The sequence below is a fragment of the Macrobrachium rosenbergii genome, chromosome 26 (assembly GCF_040412425.1).
Source record: "Macrobrachium rosenbergii isolate ZJJX-2024 chromosome 26, ASM4041242v1, whole genome shotgun sequence".
NCBI classification, from domain to species: domain Eukaryota; kingdom Metazoa; phylum Arthropoda; class Malacostraca; order Decapoda; family Palaemonidae; genus Macrobrachium; species Macrobrachium rosenbergii.
Genome location: NC_089766.1, coordinates 11,886,008 through 11,901,007, shown reverse-complemented (window position 1 = coordinate 11,901,007; position 15,000 = coordinate 11,886,008). Strand labels below are relative to the sequence as shown.

Below are 15,000 nucleotides of genomic sequence, written 5' to 3'. Positions count from 1 at the left end.
TGTTTCTTCAAAATTATTGAAATTGTAGTGCTTTTAAAAATTGCTGATTTTTAGACTGAAGTAAACTATAGAGGGCCAGACGGACAGGTCAGTTTACCAGGTAGCCTGACCACACACACACACACACACATATACAGTATATATATATAAATATATATATATATATATATATATATATATATATATATATATATATATATATATATATATATATATATATATATATATATATATATATTTATATATATATTTGCCACAGAGGGATGTATTATTAAGTCCTAACTTGACCAGGATTTGAACCTATGCCTTTTTGTGTCGAAAGCAGGCTATACAAATTCCCTTAAAATTCAGGTTCGTTAGGTCAGACTAAAGCCAAGAAAATGGATACCGAGGATAAGAAGTGAAGCATATGGAACAGAAAAGAATGGGGGTAGACCCATTTGTGTTCATATGTCAGTTTTGATTTTTGAAGTGTCCAAAACCTAACCGCGTAGTTTGTGGGTTTAACCCGTCTTAAAACTTCCTTGAAGTTTCTCCATATTTATTTGTTTGTTTTTCGAGTGTCTCTGTTGCATGTATTTATTTACCTCGCAATGATCAATTGCTGCTGGCAGAAGAACGCTAAGGTATCTTGTAAGGTTCAGTTATGCCAGGTTTTGTTTACAGAATAGGGTCGTTAGCGCTTCTCTCAGTTATGGCCTGGGAAGGCATGAATGAATCAACTCTCATAGCGGAGTTAATGATGATATGGATTATTATTATTATTATTATTATTATTATTATTATTATTATTATTATTATTATTATTATTATTATTATTATTATTCTGGGTCTTGGCTTTTTTTTGTCAATGCGCCAAGCAACGTCTTTCTACCTTTAGCTAATAAATAAATTCATAAATAAATAAATAAAAAAAACATGTAAATTTCTTAATATTGTAAGCAAATAAATGAAATCCTTAATAAAAACGACATCCAGCGAGCGAGAGCATTACTGACGTCGATATAAATGTACATCCTTGGCAAACGCATAGAAACTCCTGTCACGCGATCGAAAGCAACTGAGAAATCCCTCTACGCTTCATTGGTGGTGTTTTGTTTCTCCTGCCATCTGGTGGCCATTAAACGATACTTTCGTTGTTGCTTGTATACATTTCATTCTCTCGCTTCACTTCCTTTTCTTTTTCTGCCCTCTTTGGCAGTTGCGAGTTCGTTTCCGTTGGCTAGGTCGAGTTCTGCGGTATGTACTAGGCTTCCTGTTTCATTTTTTATTTTATCTTACGAGGGTCTTAGGTCTAGGACCTATGTTGGTCTGCCTGGTTTATCTGAGTCAACCAGTTGCTAATTACAAAGAGAGGTTTTGTTTATAATAATAATAATAATAATAATAATAATAATAATAATAATAATAATAATAATAATAATAATAATAATAAAATAAGAGCACTGCTTTGGTCATCATCATCGTTAAGTCTAGACACATTAACGATTGTTTTTTTTATATTTTTTTTGGGGGGGGGGTTAATTTGGACAAATTTACGAACGCTTGCTACCAAGTGCATGCGAAGCTTCGGATACTAATTGCTCACTAATTACATAATGTGATTCCAAATTATGTAAATATAAGACTCATTAATGAAATATCTCCTTCGGCCATATAAAAGAATTAACTAGAGGGATTTTAAGATGCGCAGCTTTGAAGTAACTTTTTAATTGTGAACGATCGTGAAACCAATTGCAGTAGTATCCCCTTTAATTTACCACAATACATCTGGTTTTCTTTAAAGGGAGGATTCTTTGAGTTGCCAAGTTGTTTTGAATATAATGTACTTTGATGACCGTAGAATTGTCAAAATTATGAATTTACCAGTGGGTGCTCGAAAGTACAAGGGGATCCACTGGCATAAGGCCACCTTAAACTAGCAAGAACAGTTGCTAATTTTATTTGCGCGTTATGCTTGAAATGATACTTTCGGGGAATCATGAGGGATGACTTATACCACTGAATCAATCAGTGAACACTCATATATATTTCAACCAGTAAAATTATTTATGTTGACTTAGTTATAGTAAACAGTTTATGCCTTGCACTTTTGATTTATATATTACATATCTTAGTGATGACAAGTAGTATCTATATTTAATTCCCAAAGTTGGGCAGTAATGTGTACGTGTTTTCTCATTTTTTGGTTTAAAATATAATTTATTGTCTGTTATCTGTTGAATGCAATCCATGTTTCTCACCCCAACTTTACGTGAATACAGTTGTTTTTATTAGACCGACTGTACCGTTTTCCCTTTAATTCTGAGTGGCTCCTTCACTTCATAATACGTGTAGTTATTTTTCTCTGATAACTATAACTCGGGGAAACCAATATACCATATGATTAGATCCTAACTGACTGTTCTTGAAGCACAGCCGGGAAGCCTCAGAGTGCATCTATGAGTTTAAGGTAAAGGTGTATGGTGGTGAGTTTCTAGGTGTTTGGCGCACTGCTTATGAGTGTTCCCGGTAGGTGTGTGAAATAACTGTTGTGGAAGTTGTCTGCAAAGTCATCCATGACTTAGCATTTCAAGTTTGAATGTGACAGTGACTGTCGTAGTGCTTTTGCTATGAAACCACCCTCTGTTATTGGAAACTTCATAATGTTATCAATTTGCCTATCTGTATATTTACATTATATATACACATATATATAAGATAGACATTGATTCTTAATATTATCAATTTGTCTATTATATATAATTATGTATATATACTGTATATATGCACGCACACATACATACATATATATATATATATATATATATATATATATATATATATATATATATATATATATATATATATATATATATATATATATCGATAGATAGATAAATAATTTATGGATAAATTAAGATCCTTCGTAAACCTCTTGAGTCGTGGAGACAAATATCACATCTCTCTCTCTCTCTCTCTCTCTCGCCAGCAAGCACAAAGTTTCCCACTTAATTTATGTCTGCAAAGAAACGCAGACGGACAAAGTGAATCGATTTTTGCGTCTTTGTTATAATTGGCCTCAATGCGTCTTGTCTGGGAGACCTTGATTGTGCGCTTTGTAACATTTGTCCAAACTATCTTTTGTTTTCTCTCATTTGTTTACGTCAGAACGAAATTCTCTCATTATTTTCATCTCTCATATGTTTACGACGGAACGAAATGGTCTCACTCATTATTTATTTCTCTCATCTGTTTACGACAGAACGAAATTGTCTCGCTCATTATTTTTATTTCTCTCATTATTTTACGTCAGAAAGAAATTCCCTCATTATTTTGATCTCTCATCTGTTTACGTCAGAGCGAAATTGTCTCACTCATTATTTATTTCTCTCATCTGTTTACGTCCGAACGAAATTCTCTCATTGTTTTCATCTCTCTCTGTTTACGACAGAACGAAAATGTCTCACCCATTATTTATTTCTCTCATTTGTTTACGCCAGAAAGAAATTCTCTCGTTATTTTGATCTCTCATCTGTTTACGACAGAACGAAATGGTCTCACTCATTTTTTATTTCTCTCATCTGTTTACGTCAGAACGAAATTCTCTCATTGTTTTCATTTCTCGTCTGTTTACGCCAGAAAGAAATTCTCTTATTATCTTGATCTCTCATCTGTTTACGTCTGAACGAAATGGTCTCACTCATTATTTATTTCTATCATCTGTTTATGTAAGAACGGAATTCCCTCATTATTTTAATCTCTCATCTGTTTACGTCCGAGCGGAATTCTTTCATTATTTATTTCTCTCATCTGTTTATGTGAGAAAGAAATTCTCTCATTAAATCATTATTCCTCGAGGTCTTTCTCTCGTATAGATGAATATGTCTTACAAACTGTTTTTCTTTTAATTTTTATTTATGACAATTCTTCTTTAGCTTCTGTTTAATTTTTTTTGTTTGAATTTTTTTTTTATCTTTTCATCTACTTTTGGTATATTTTTATGAATAATAACTAAGAAAAGTAATATTTTCCCTTATTTCATATATATATATATATATATATATATATATATATATATATATATATATATATATATATATAAATTTAGGTTTGCGCTAATGCACATTCAATCAGGAGTACACAAACTGCCTTAGCTGTAATTTAGATTTAAATATCTACGTGGATCGTAGTTGAGTAAATCATTATAAAATGTTTTTTTTTTTTTTTATGAAAGTTAAAACTTTCCAGTACTTATTTCATTCATTTCTCTAAATTTATGGAAACTTTGCATAGGGTGATAAAAACTGCTAGAAAGAAACACTGCTTTATTAAAAAGTGGATGAATAAGCTAATTACTCGTTATAGTTTTTGTTGAGAGAGAGAGAGAGAGAGAGAGAGAGAGAGAGAGAGAGAGAGAGAGAGAGTGTGTTTCATTTAAATGGAAAAATTGGTAAATATAATTTTGATTTTACGTTTGACTTGTGATATATTATGCATATGACTAAGAGAGAGAGAGAGAGAGAGAGAGAGAGAGAGAGAGAGAGAGAGAGAGAGAGAGAGAGAGAGAGAGAATGCCTAATTTATTATGAGACATGGATCAGCTATTGTTATTTGTTTTTGTGTTTGACTTTTGATGAATAATGCATATAACTGAGAGATAGAGAGAGACTAAATGACTGAGAGAGAGAGAGAGAGAGAGAGAGAGAGAGAGAGAGAGAGAGAGAGATTCATGTTATTAACAACTAATAATAATGATAAAAAGGCCCCCCACGTCTACCGGGCGACGGAATGGGTGGCTGGGGCTCCGGGTAAGGATTCTGGCCCTGGTCGGCGCCGGGCACCAATGCAACGATCCCGCATCCTTCGCGCCCTCCGGCGTTCCCCGTGGAAAGGCTGTCAGCGTTGCCGCCCCTCCCGAGGTCATCCTCATTGGCGTGGATGACCACAGCCCTGTTCCCGATGTAGGTCTGGGAGCTGGGGTCCAGGGAGATGTGGTTGTCGACTAAGCTGAAGGTGGTTCTGCCGTACTCGTCGGCCACGATGTTTCCTAAGTCCCCGGCGTGGCGGTTGAAGTCCTTAGGGCTCCCGTGCTTGCGCTGTTTGAGGGACAGGAAATTATTAGGATTTTACGAATTCTCCTGCTATTTAAAGGATTAAGTTTGGACGACAACGAATTGGGATGAATCTTATTCAAGCCCGCTGCCAAAGACCCCAAGAGGAAAATAATCCTTCAGATTCTCACGGGTACTTTGATCATAAGGGAAGTGGGACTGGTTATTAAAATAGGATTGGATTATGATGAATAGTGATTAGGATAGGTGAATGTGCATTCATTCTCAGTTATGCATTCACTGTCGAATCTCTAAGGTTTCTGTAACGAATTTATATAAGAGCGTAAGAGATAAATGATTCGGTTAAAAAGGGAATTGTCTGATCTGGTTGGTCTAATTATGTCAGTCAGTGAAATAAAATTGTAACAAAGTGAGCACTCCTGGTTACTACTGAGGGTTTCAGATACAAAAACAAGAACGAACGGTAACCCACCTTCTCGGGATGTCCAAGTTTTAGTAACGGGCGAAACGTCCTTTTACCATTTCCAGGTTTCTAGTTACTGGCGACGTGTCCTGTGGTCATGTCCAGGTTTTATGTGACTGGAAATGTCCTGTGGTCAAGTCCAGGTTTCTAGTGACTAGCGAAACGTTCTGTGGTCTTATCTAGTTCCTTTTGACTGGGGAATTAGTCTCTGTTACCTGTAGACTCCAGTACTATCTTCTCTCCTGTGTAAGTGCAGGTGTCATGGTCATTTTGTCTTTTGAACAGAGTGATTAATATTACTGTTCATTTATAGCTTTCTGTGCTTTTAATTCCGCTGTGTCCTGTGATCATGTTAAAGTGTTCATCTTCGGATCCCTTAGTGGGATTCATGTGTTTTTCTGCTGGTTTCATATTTGAATGTTGTGTTTATATGTTCGCCTGCTGATTCCACAGTAGGGTTTCGTGTTGTTCAGCTAATCTGTTGATTCTGCAGTGGAATGTCGTACATGCTATGGTTATGATGTTTATTTGCCGATTCCACAGAGGGGTATCATGTTGTTTCTCAGTTGATACCACACTGATGTGAAGTGTTTATTAATATGTAGCGTAAACCTTGATAGTGTGCAGGATGCTTATACAAAGGACCTTGAGAAGTCTCATTATATTTATAGATATGCTTGAGTTTTTTATGGTGAATGGCTTGTATAATGACAAGCCGTATAACAGATATGAAGAAACATTGAATGGAAGGGACGAAGGGATAGAGTATTATGTTGGTATTAATGAAAAATATTTTAAGAAAATAGTTCGTTGATGAAGTGCAATGTCCTGAATTGCATAGTACAGCAAAGCTACAGTAGATTTTGCTTTATGTATATTACTAGCAAAAATAACAAGTAAAAAAAATAGAGGGCGAACTTCTTTATTAAACTGCCCAGTTTATCACCGATAGCCTTAAGTTACCTGAAGCTTCGGGTATTTCAGCAGCAAAATATTTATTTTGTTCAAACACATAAGAAATGTCTGTCCTAGTCGTAGTCAGATATTTTTATTTCCGTCAGTTCTCACTCAGAGTAATGGGTGGCTGGCTTTTCTTTGGTGAGAAGGGATAGAATAAAACCAGTTGCCTGGTGATTTAGATAATGAGTGAATGAATTAGAGGAGAGGAAGGCTTAGAGCTTTTGTTTGATGGGGAAGGAACATTGTGGCTTACTAACCAAAGTAACATTACTCATCCTAACCTAACCTATCCTTACGTTATCTAACCTAACCTTGCCTTGTGGGGTTGATGACCCCTGTTGTATGCATCATTGGGGAAATGCATTACTCAGCTCCCCACCCCCACTTATTTTGACTACAGACATTAATTTTTTTTTTGCTCATATACTGAGCTTCACGTCGGTGGATGTTAAAATGATTTGCAGGTTAGAATTGAAGTTACATAACTAACATTTATTTGACTACGTAAATAACAAAACAGCAGTAATCTAAACACAAACAAAAACGACAATAATCTAAACACAAACAAAAACAACAATAATTTAAACACAAACAAACCAGTCAACAATAATCTCAACACAAACAAAACAAGCAACATATTAACTCAACATTAACAAAATTATTATAACAAGGTCAGTTCCAAACAGCAAAGGAAGACACTGTGTTGGTAACTTGATAAAACTTTTGAAATTTGGAAGCTACAGTGGTTTTAGTATTACAGTCGGTAAGGAAAATTTTGGTCATTTATGTGAAAAATATACTAAATTATGTGTCACGGCAGGAGTCAGATAACAAGTAGCACAGATTGGGTCATAAGTAATAAAAAGTCATATTAGTCTATGTAAGTCTTCTAAGTACTAATGCCATGGTACCTCCAGAACTGATATGTTGGACCATATGTGTTTATTTTCAGATACTTGCAGCTGTAAACAATGTAACATTATATTATCAACAACTTTAAAGACATCATGTGTCTAACGGAATGTTTTCCAATATATTTTATAACATCCTGATGATGCCACATCCTTCCCGCCCTCCGGCGTTACCGGTCACGAGAGAATCGGCGTTGCCACCCAACCCGAGGTCGTCCTTTAGAGTGTGGATGACCACGGCTCTATTGCCCACGAAGGTCGGGGTCCCTGTGTCAAGAGACAGTTTGTGGTCCATGATGAAGATGTTGGCGACGCCCCTCAGGTTGGCCAGGATGTTCCCTAGGTCTCCCGCGTGCCTGTTTATGCTCAATCGGCCTCCGTGGGTTCGCTAGAAGGAAGGATCGAGTCGGCCTTAGGTTTCGTCTATTGGTCTATGTTTGCTAGTCATGTTTGGGAAGCGTTTGTAGTTTTAAGCTTCGAGAACAGACGAAGAATTAAGAGTGTATATAGATTTGTCTGTATTCTCATTTTCTATGGAATTGTTTATTAATTTTTAAAAATCGTTTTAGGTGCGTGGATCCTACACGACAGAGTGTTTAAACTGTATATTTGTATCGCTAATTCGCTTCCTTATCAATAAATCCTGTAACGCTGTCGTATTTTGTATTGTATTTTCATGAAATAATAATTTTACTTACTGATAAATAACAAAAAAAAAAACTCATAGGCTATTAGGTGGAATCGTACTTTGAAACAAACTGGCAACCCGGCCAAACGAATTTGAATTCTCAAGATGTAACGAATTCCAACCTCCCTCTATATAAAGCACTCGATTTGGAGATAGCGCAAGCCGTTTGTCTGCGCGATAGCGCCATTAGATGAAGTAAACGCTGCGATAATGATATGAATTGTAATCGTTAGACTATTCGGAATGGTCGCATTCAAAATGTTTTAAGCTCTTATCCCCTCGTAGATCGGCGGTATAAATATCACTCCGAGTGACGCAACCTTTGTTTGAGTTAAATATGATGTGGGATTCGAATATATTGTTTCTTTTCTTGCGAGTCGTAGAACTGCATTGTTGGGAGAGTTGGATTGTTGTAAATTTATTAATGTTTTGCTCTATTTCTATTTCATTATTTACACGTATTCTTTGTTTTTCTATTTCTGCTTATTTTGGGGTGTGCTTTTCACGTTTTCTTTATATATTTAGATTGCGTTCGTTATTACTTTTGTTTTTATGCTTTATTGTGGGTAATCAAGTAGCAAGATAATTTATCTGTGTACTTGTATAATATCATGAGGGTTTCATTGTAACTTCCCCAGCAGTGTTTGCAATTATATGCCAGTTTTCAAATATATATTTGTATCAAGCTTCAAACTTATATTTTTGTGTCAAACTTCAGATGTATATATATTTCGTTTTTACACTCGTATTTCAAGTTTCGTTGACATTTATTCCCAAAACAAAGTCAGGACATCTTTATGAAACTCTTTAAGACATTTGTGTCAAGCCAAAGAGATTTTTAGGTGAATTTTCAAAGGCATGTTATGTCAACTGTGAGAGACATGTTTATGTCAATTTCTGTAAGTACTTTCATGTGCGGTTTCAGGTGGGATGAAATTATAGCCAATGAATTTGGCAAGTTTCAAAGTATAACGTTTTACAATATACTTTCAAGTTTCAAAGTATAAGATTTTACAATATGCTTTGTCAAGTTTCAAAATATGACATTTTACAATATTCTTTGTCAAGTTTCAAAGTGTAGGATTTTATAATATGATTGGTCAAGTTTCAAAGTATAATATTTTATAATATACTTTGTCAAGTTTCAAAGTATATTACTTTATAAGACAATCTGTGGAACATTTGTGCTGAAATAAAGGCGGTAATTGAGTAGGTCAGGCCTCACTGTGACGTACCCGCGCTCATACCAGACTACTAAGGTATGTTACATGTTTCTTTGTAATGATATTTAGGGTGAGGTTGCTAGTCCCATGCCAGTTTTATCACTGATTATTATGGGCACTTTTATAGCGGGGGCTGGCTTTCGATGGTGGTCACCACAGCAAGAATGTACTAGATAGTTGCCTAACTTTGCTGGTAGGCAGGCCAGTTCTATAGCAAATGGGTCATAAAGAACTGGATCCAAAATATGAACATTATCATGCAGTTTTTCCCCCCCCTCCTCTCTCTCTCTCTCTCTCTCTCTCTCTCTCTCTCTCTCTCTACAGTATGTGTGTGTGTGTTTGCCAGAATTGCAATATTTCTTCATATGTTCCTTATTTGTTTCATGTGTAAGACGATATCAGGTACTCCCCTCCTCTCTCTCTCTCTCTCTCTGTCTCTCTCTCTCTCTCTCTCTCTCTCTCTCTCTCTCTCTCTCTCTGTGTGTGTGTGTGTGTGTGTGCCAGAATTGCGATATTGCGACATTTTCTCATTTTCTTTATTTGCTGTAACTGTAAGATGATATCGGGTATTGCAGTACTCTCTCTCTCTCTCTCTCTCTCTCTACAAGAATTGCAATGTTTCTTCTATTTTCTTTATCCTAAATTAATAGCTTGGCTGTCTTTTCCCCCAATTCACTCAGCGCCGAGAAAAGGGTATTCTGAGAATGCTATTTTACTTTCCTTGTCATTTTTTTTTTAACTTTCACTTTCTGTCAAGGTCTCAACACTTCTGTAGCACAGAAGGAGCTCATTACTGTTAAGTTGTCTTAAAAAGTTATTCGCAAATGTGGGCATGTTTAGAACTGTTGTAGTCTGCGACAGAAAAAAATAGGAAGTGGAACATTTTATTTTAATTGTTATCATTTATTTATTTAAAAAAAATTTTAGTTTATATTTAAAAAAAATTAATTATTAAAAATAATTTTGACTGTACTTCCTTAGTACGGGATGGATACCAAACTTAGCTGTAACATGAAAATTTTAATTTTTTGGTGTAAATTGGTTTAGATAATTTTGGTTAGTCCTTCTTCCCTAAAATGAGCGGTTTTAGCCACTTTGTAGAAATTTTTAACTTCCAAAATAACTGCGTGAAGTTACACAGAACTTCTTTCTCAGGGGCTTAATTCTGCTTTTGTAAAGTAGCTTTTAACTTGGTGCTACTGACTTGAGTTTTCTGAATTGTGTGACCCCCCCCCACTTTTTTTTCGTAGAACTTTTGCCAGTTTGCTTCATTTTAGCTCCCTTTCCAAGATGTCTTGATGCAAACGACTCTTTATATTAAATCTCCCCTTTTGTCTCTTTCTGCTCTTATTATTATTTTTGCACGCGAATCTATACCACATTTCACATGTACTGTTGGACGAAAATCCCGTATTTCACCACTTCAGTACCCCTACTTTAAAGATACGTATTTACATCTTTATAGACACTTATATCACTTATTTATACCCTCTGTAAAGATCCCCGTTTACAACTTATTTATAGACACGCATTTACACCGTAAAGACACTTTAGTTACACCCTCAGTAAAGACTCCTATTTACACCCTAAGGAATATACCTAAATGCACCTTCCCGTCAAGACATTCACTCACACTGTAAAAGCAGTTTTTTTTACACCCTCCGTAAAGGCACTTACTGACAATTGTAAAGACATCTGCTTACACCCTTCGTAAAGAAACTTATGTACACGCCTTAAAGACACCTATTTACACTTCAAGATACTTACACCCCCAGCAAGAATACCTGTTTACAGCCTCTGTAAAAGCACTTATTTACTCTATCCCCTACAGAGAAACATATCTACACCCTCCGTTAAGACACCTTTGTAAAGACAGGTATTTATACCCTCCGTAAAGACACATATTTACACCCCTTGAAAAGACACTCCCTTACACCTTCCGTTTTATACCCACTGTAAAGACACCCCTTTATACCTTCTGTAAATGCACCTTTTAAGCTCTCCCCAAAGCTACGTATTTAGCCCTACGCCAAGACGCTATTGAGATTCGTTTAAAAGCGTCAATTCTAATTTGAGTTTCCTTTGTTATCAACATTCTCAAAGTCAAAACAGTAAGACAAAGGACTCCATTCGTCTTGCCAGCACACATTATTCCTTGTCATCTCATATCCACAGATCTGCTCGCTAATTAATCTTTTTTCCTCTCCATTTACTCTTCCCCATCATAACTTTTTCTCCCCTGAAATTCTGATTGTCTTCGCTTTTTCTTTCACCCCTACTCACTTTCTTGTGGACTTTCTTTCGTTCTCCCTTTCTCTGCATCTGTTACTTATTGCAGTGTAGATAGTTATTTATCTTGCTTGTCAATTAGGATGCACTAACTTCTCTGTTGTTGAAAATTACTCTCGATAGAGAGTAGGTATAGAGATGTAATTTCTCATGTTTAGAGAGGACTTACTGAGAGAGAGAGAGAGAGAGAGAGAGAGAGAGAGAGAGAGAGAGAGAGAGAGAGAGAGAGAGAGAGAGAGAGAGAGAGAGAGAGACTCAATTTTCCCTTTGGCATGTCGCAAGCGTTATCTTAATTTTATGGGTAGTCATCTCCCTTTGAAACTTGGTCGTTTTGTTCATGCGTGCGTGCGTATGTTTGTGTGTCTTTTTTTTATAATTAAATCCCTCAGAAGGTCGGTTAGGTATTTTTAGCGAGAAATCTGCGCGTCATCATTACCGCTGCCAGAGAGAACGACCCCTCGTCACGGTTTTCGGATTTGAAGTGGTCGTTATTTTTGTTTTTCTTTTCACTGAAAAGGGGGTTGGGTCTCTCTCTCTCTCTACTAGAGGCTTGTTGATGTGTAATGGAGAAGTACCACAAACGTACTAAAAATGTCTGGTATTTGTTATTTCATATTTCTTGCAATGAAAGCAGCATTTTCAGGTAAATTTACCTTGCCGAATGAATACAAACCAGTCTAGTATAGATATATAAGCATACTATTTGTGCCTGTATACTTGCACTCATGTACCCAAGCAACAAACATTATTTTAGCCAAGCCTTTGGTCATCACCTCTGAGACCCAAGGGATTTGTAAGATATTAGTGAACTCCCACACACACCAAATATCGTTTTCCTTCTTGGCTTACTGTCCTCATCCAGGTTTCCATTGGCATCTGTCGTCCCTCTTGCGAAGGATATATCTTCCCAGTTTTGGCAAAGATTGTAGAATAGTATTCGCTTACGGAGAGTCGAGGGGCATCCGAATTCTGTACTTGTTGCCCTTATTATAATTTTCTGTAATCTCCCATTTTTTTTCTAGACTAGATCAAAACGGTGGGTTGCCGATTCCAACGACCTTTGCGTTTATTTTAGGCTAATACAATATATTGACTCCCTTGAGTGATATTATTATTATTATTATTATTATTATTATTATTATTATTATTATTATTATTATTATTATTATTATTATTATTATTATTTTAGCCGGAATTATAATTGACATGAAAAGCACACTCGTCAACAGCAGAATCATTATTATTATTATTTATTATTATTGTTGCTTATAGTGAAAACTTACGAGATTCGGCTGGAAACTGAACGAAAATCACTTGACATTTTCTAGCTCCCGCAAAGCATTAACTGTCGATGTTATTATAGATTTATAATTATGATCCATTTCTCATGACGGTTCTAACGATACAAAGTATATTCCAACGCTACAAAGTATATCCCAACGCTACAAAGTATATTCCAACGCTACAAAGTATATCCCAACGCTACAAAGTATACTCCAACGATACAAAGTATATCCCAACGATACAAAGTATATTCCAACGATACAAAGTATATTCCAACGCTACAAAGTATATCCCAACGCTACAAAGTATATTCCAACACTACAAAGTATATTCCAACGATACGAAGTTTATTCCAACGCTACAAAGTATATTTAATTATTAGTTGCGGTAGGTAGTAGTAATAATTATTGATGTCTTTCGGAAAAGTAGCATCAGTAGAAGTCAATGTCGCTGCAGTATTTAGTAATAGTCGTAGCAATGGTGATATGATATTAGTAATTGTCGCTATTATTGTTATGATTGTTATTAGACAGATTTCCTAAATTCCAGATAAATGACTGTTGCTTTACTTACCGTTAACGTAAGTTGATTCTTGTGCTAATTATTCTGAGCTACGACGAACACTGTAAAGGTTAAACTACCAGTTCAGTTAATGTTAGAAACATCCAGTTTGACACTTTGGCCGAATCAACCGTTTTAAGAGTCATGCGCATGCTCGGAAACTTTACACTTACATAATTCAAATTTTAGTGAAAATTGTATTGCAGAATTCACCTCGGATAAGTCCATGGTTTTAAGTGTATGAATTTCTGTAAATAAATTTGTTCTGATTTAATTCCTGAGAAGTGAATGACTTTGCTTGCTTCAGTTCCTGTTCGGTGATATAGATTAGTTAACTCATAAATTTAGCTTCACTGATCTAAGGTGAATTCTGTAATATTAATCAGAACTACTGCAAGTTAGATGTATTTATTTTATGTTAATGCAAAATTTAATGCAACGTGAAACACGACTCAGGTATGTAAGAATAATGCTCAAAACAAAAGGAAAGTTGAAATAAGTGACTGTTGAAATAAGATTCAAAACTGAGTTGTTACGAAGGAAATTACAGCAATGCCCAGAACCGAAGCCCAATCGAAGATTTTGAAGAAATAAACATAGTTGAAAGGAATAAAGATGTTGGAATAGCACAAGAAACAAACAATGATTGCAAGGCAATGCCAATATACCCATAGGCAAGGATGCTAAAAAACAGAAAAAAGAGATTTTTTTATGTAATGCCCAGGATTGAAGGATATCCAGAAGGAAAAAGATGAAAAAAAGAAAGGACTTCAGTGTGACGTTCAGAACTGAAGTTTGAACAAGGACGGTAGAATAAGGAAGAAACAGGACAAGGATTTTAAAGCAGCGACAAGAACTGATGGAAAACAATGTTGCCAGAACAGAAAACTCGGAATTTAGCAAGGCTCTTAAAGCATCGACCAGAACGCACAAGCAGACAAGCATGAATTAAATCAAGCATTTTTATTTTTACCTTAGAAGCATCCCCCAGAACTTGAAGGCAAGTAAGAATTCAAATGCAGGCTCACAGCAGAAAGAGAGAATCAAAGATACCGGAGGTACGAACCAAGCTTAAAGTGACCTGAGAGAGCCTTCATGTTGCTTACCATCAGTGGGTTGAAATGTGCCCCAGCCGCTGTGCAGGCGTTGCCGGTATCCCCGTTTTCATGGACGTGGAAGCCGTGGAAACCAGGTGCGAGCCCTGTCACGGTACCTGGAGAAAGGTGTGAAAGGTTTTGATATTTTAAATCGAGTTTGAAGAGTCATTATTTTCTCTCTCTCTCTCTCTCTCTCTCTCTCTCTCTCTCTCTCTCTCTCTCTCTCTCTCTCTCTTTCGATTTTAGGGTAGAAGTAGTGTGAGGGATTTTTTTTATATTTTGATATCAAGGATCGACTTTAGGGATGACATTCTCTCTCTCTCTCTCTCTCTGCGCAAGGGGCGTGATAAACCATTCTTCATTTAATCTAGACACTACTTCAATTGTGACTCTCTCTCTCTCTCTCTCTCTCTCTCTCTCTCTCTCTCTCTCTCTCTCTCTCTCTCTCCAATATGCCCAGCGCAGAAAGA

General features: G+C 36.0%; 2 protein-coding genes across 5 annotated transcripts in view; one reads left to right on the top strand and one right to left on the bottom strand.

The window, feature by feature from the left end:
- galene overlaps positions 1–15,000 on the top strand; it is a 138,343-nt gene that overhangs the window by 65,919 nt on the left and 57,424 nt on the right. The gene's annotated exons all lie outside the window — the stretch shown is intronic.
- Positions 4,294–15,000, bottom strand: part of LOC136853031 (uncharacterized) — a 33,113-nt gene continuing 22,406 nt past the window's right edge. The window contains exons 4-5 of the mRNA XM_067128214.1: positions 14,540–14,646; positions 4,294–5,078 (exon numbers count right to left, since the gene is read on the bottom strand). Coding sequence (XP_066984315.1) covers positions 4,725–5,078; positions 14,540–14,646 — 461 coding nt within the window. The 3' untranslated portion in view covers positions 4,294–4,724. The remainder of the gene's footprint in view (positions 5,079–14,539; positions 14,647–15,000) is intronic.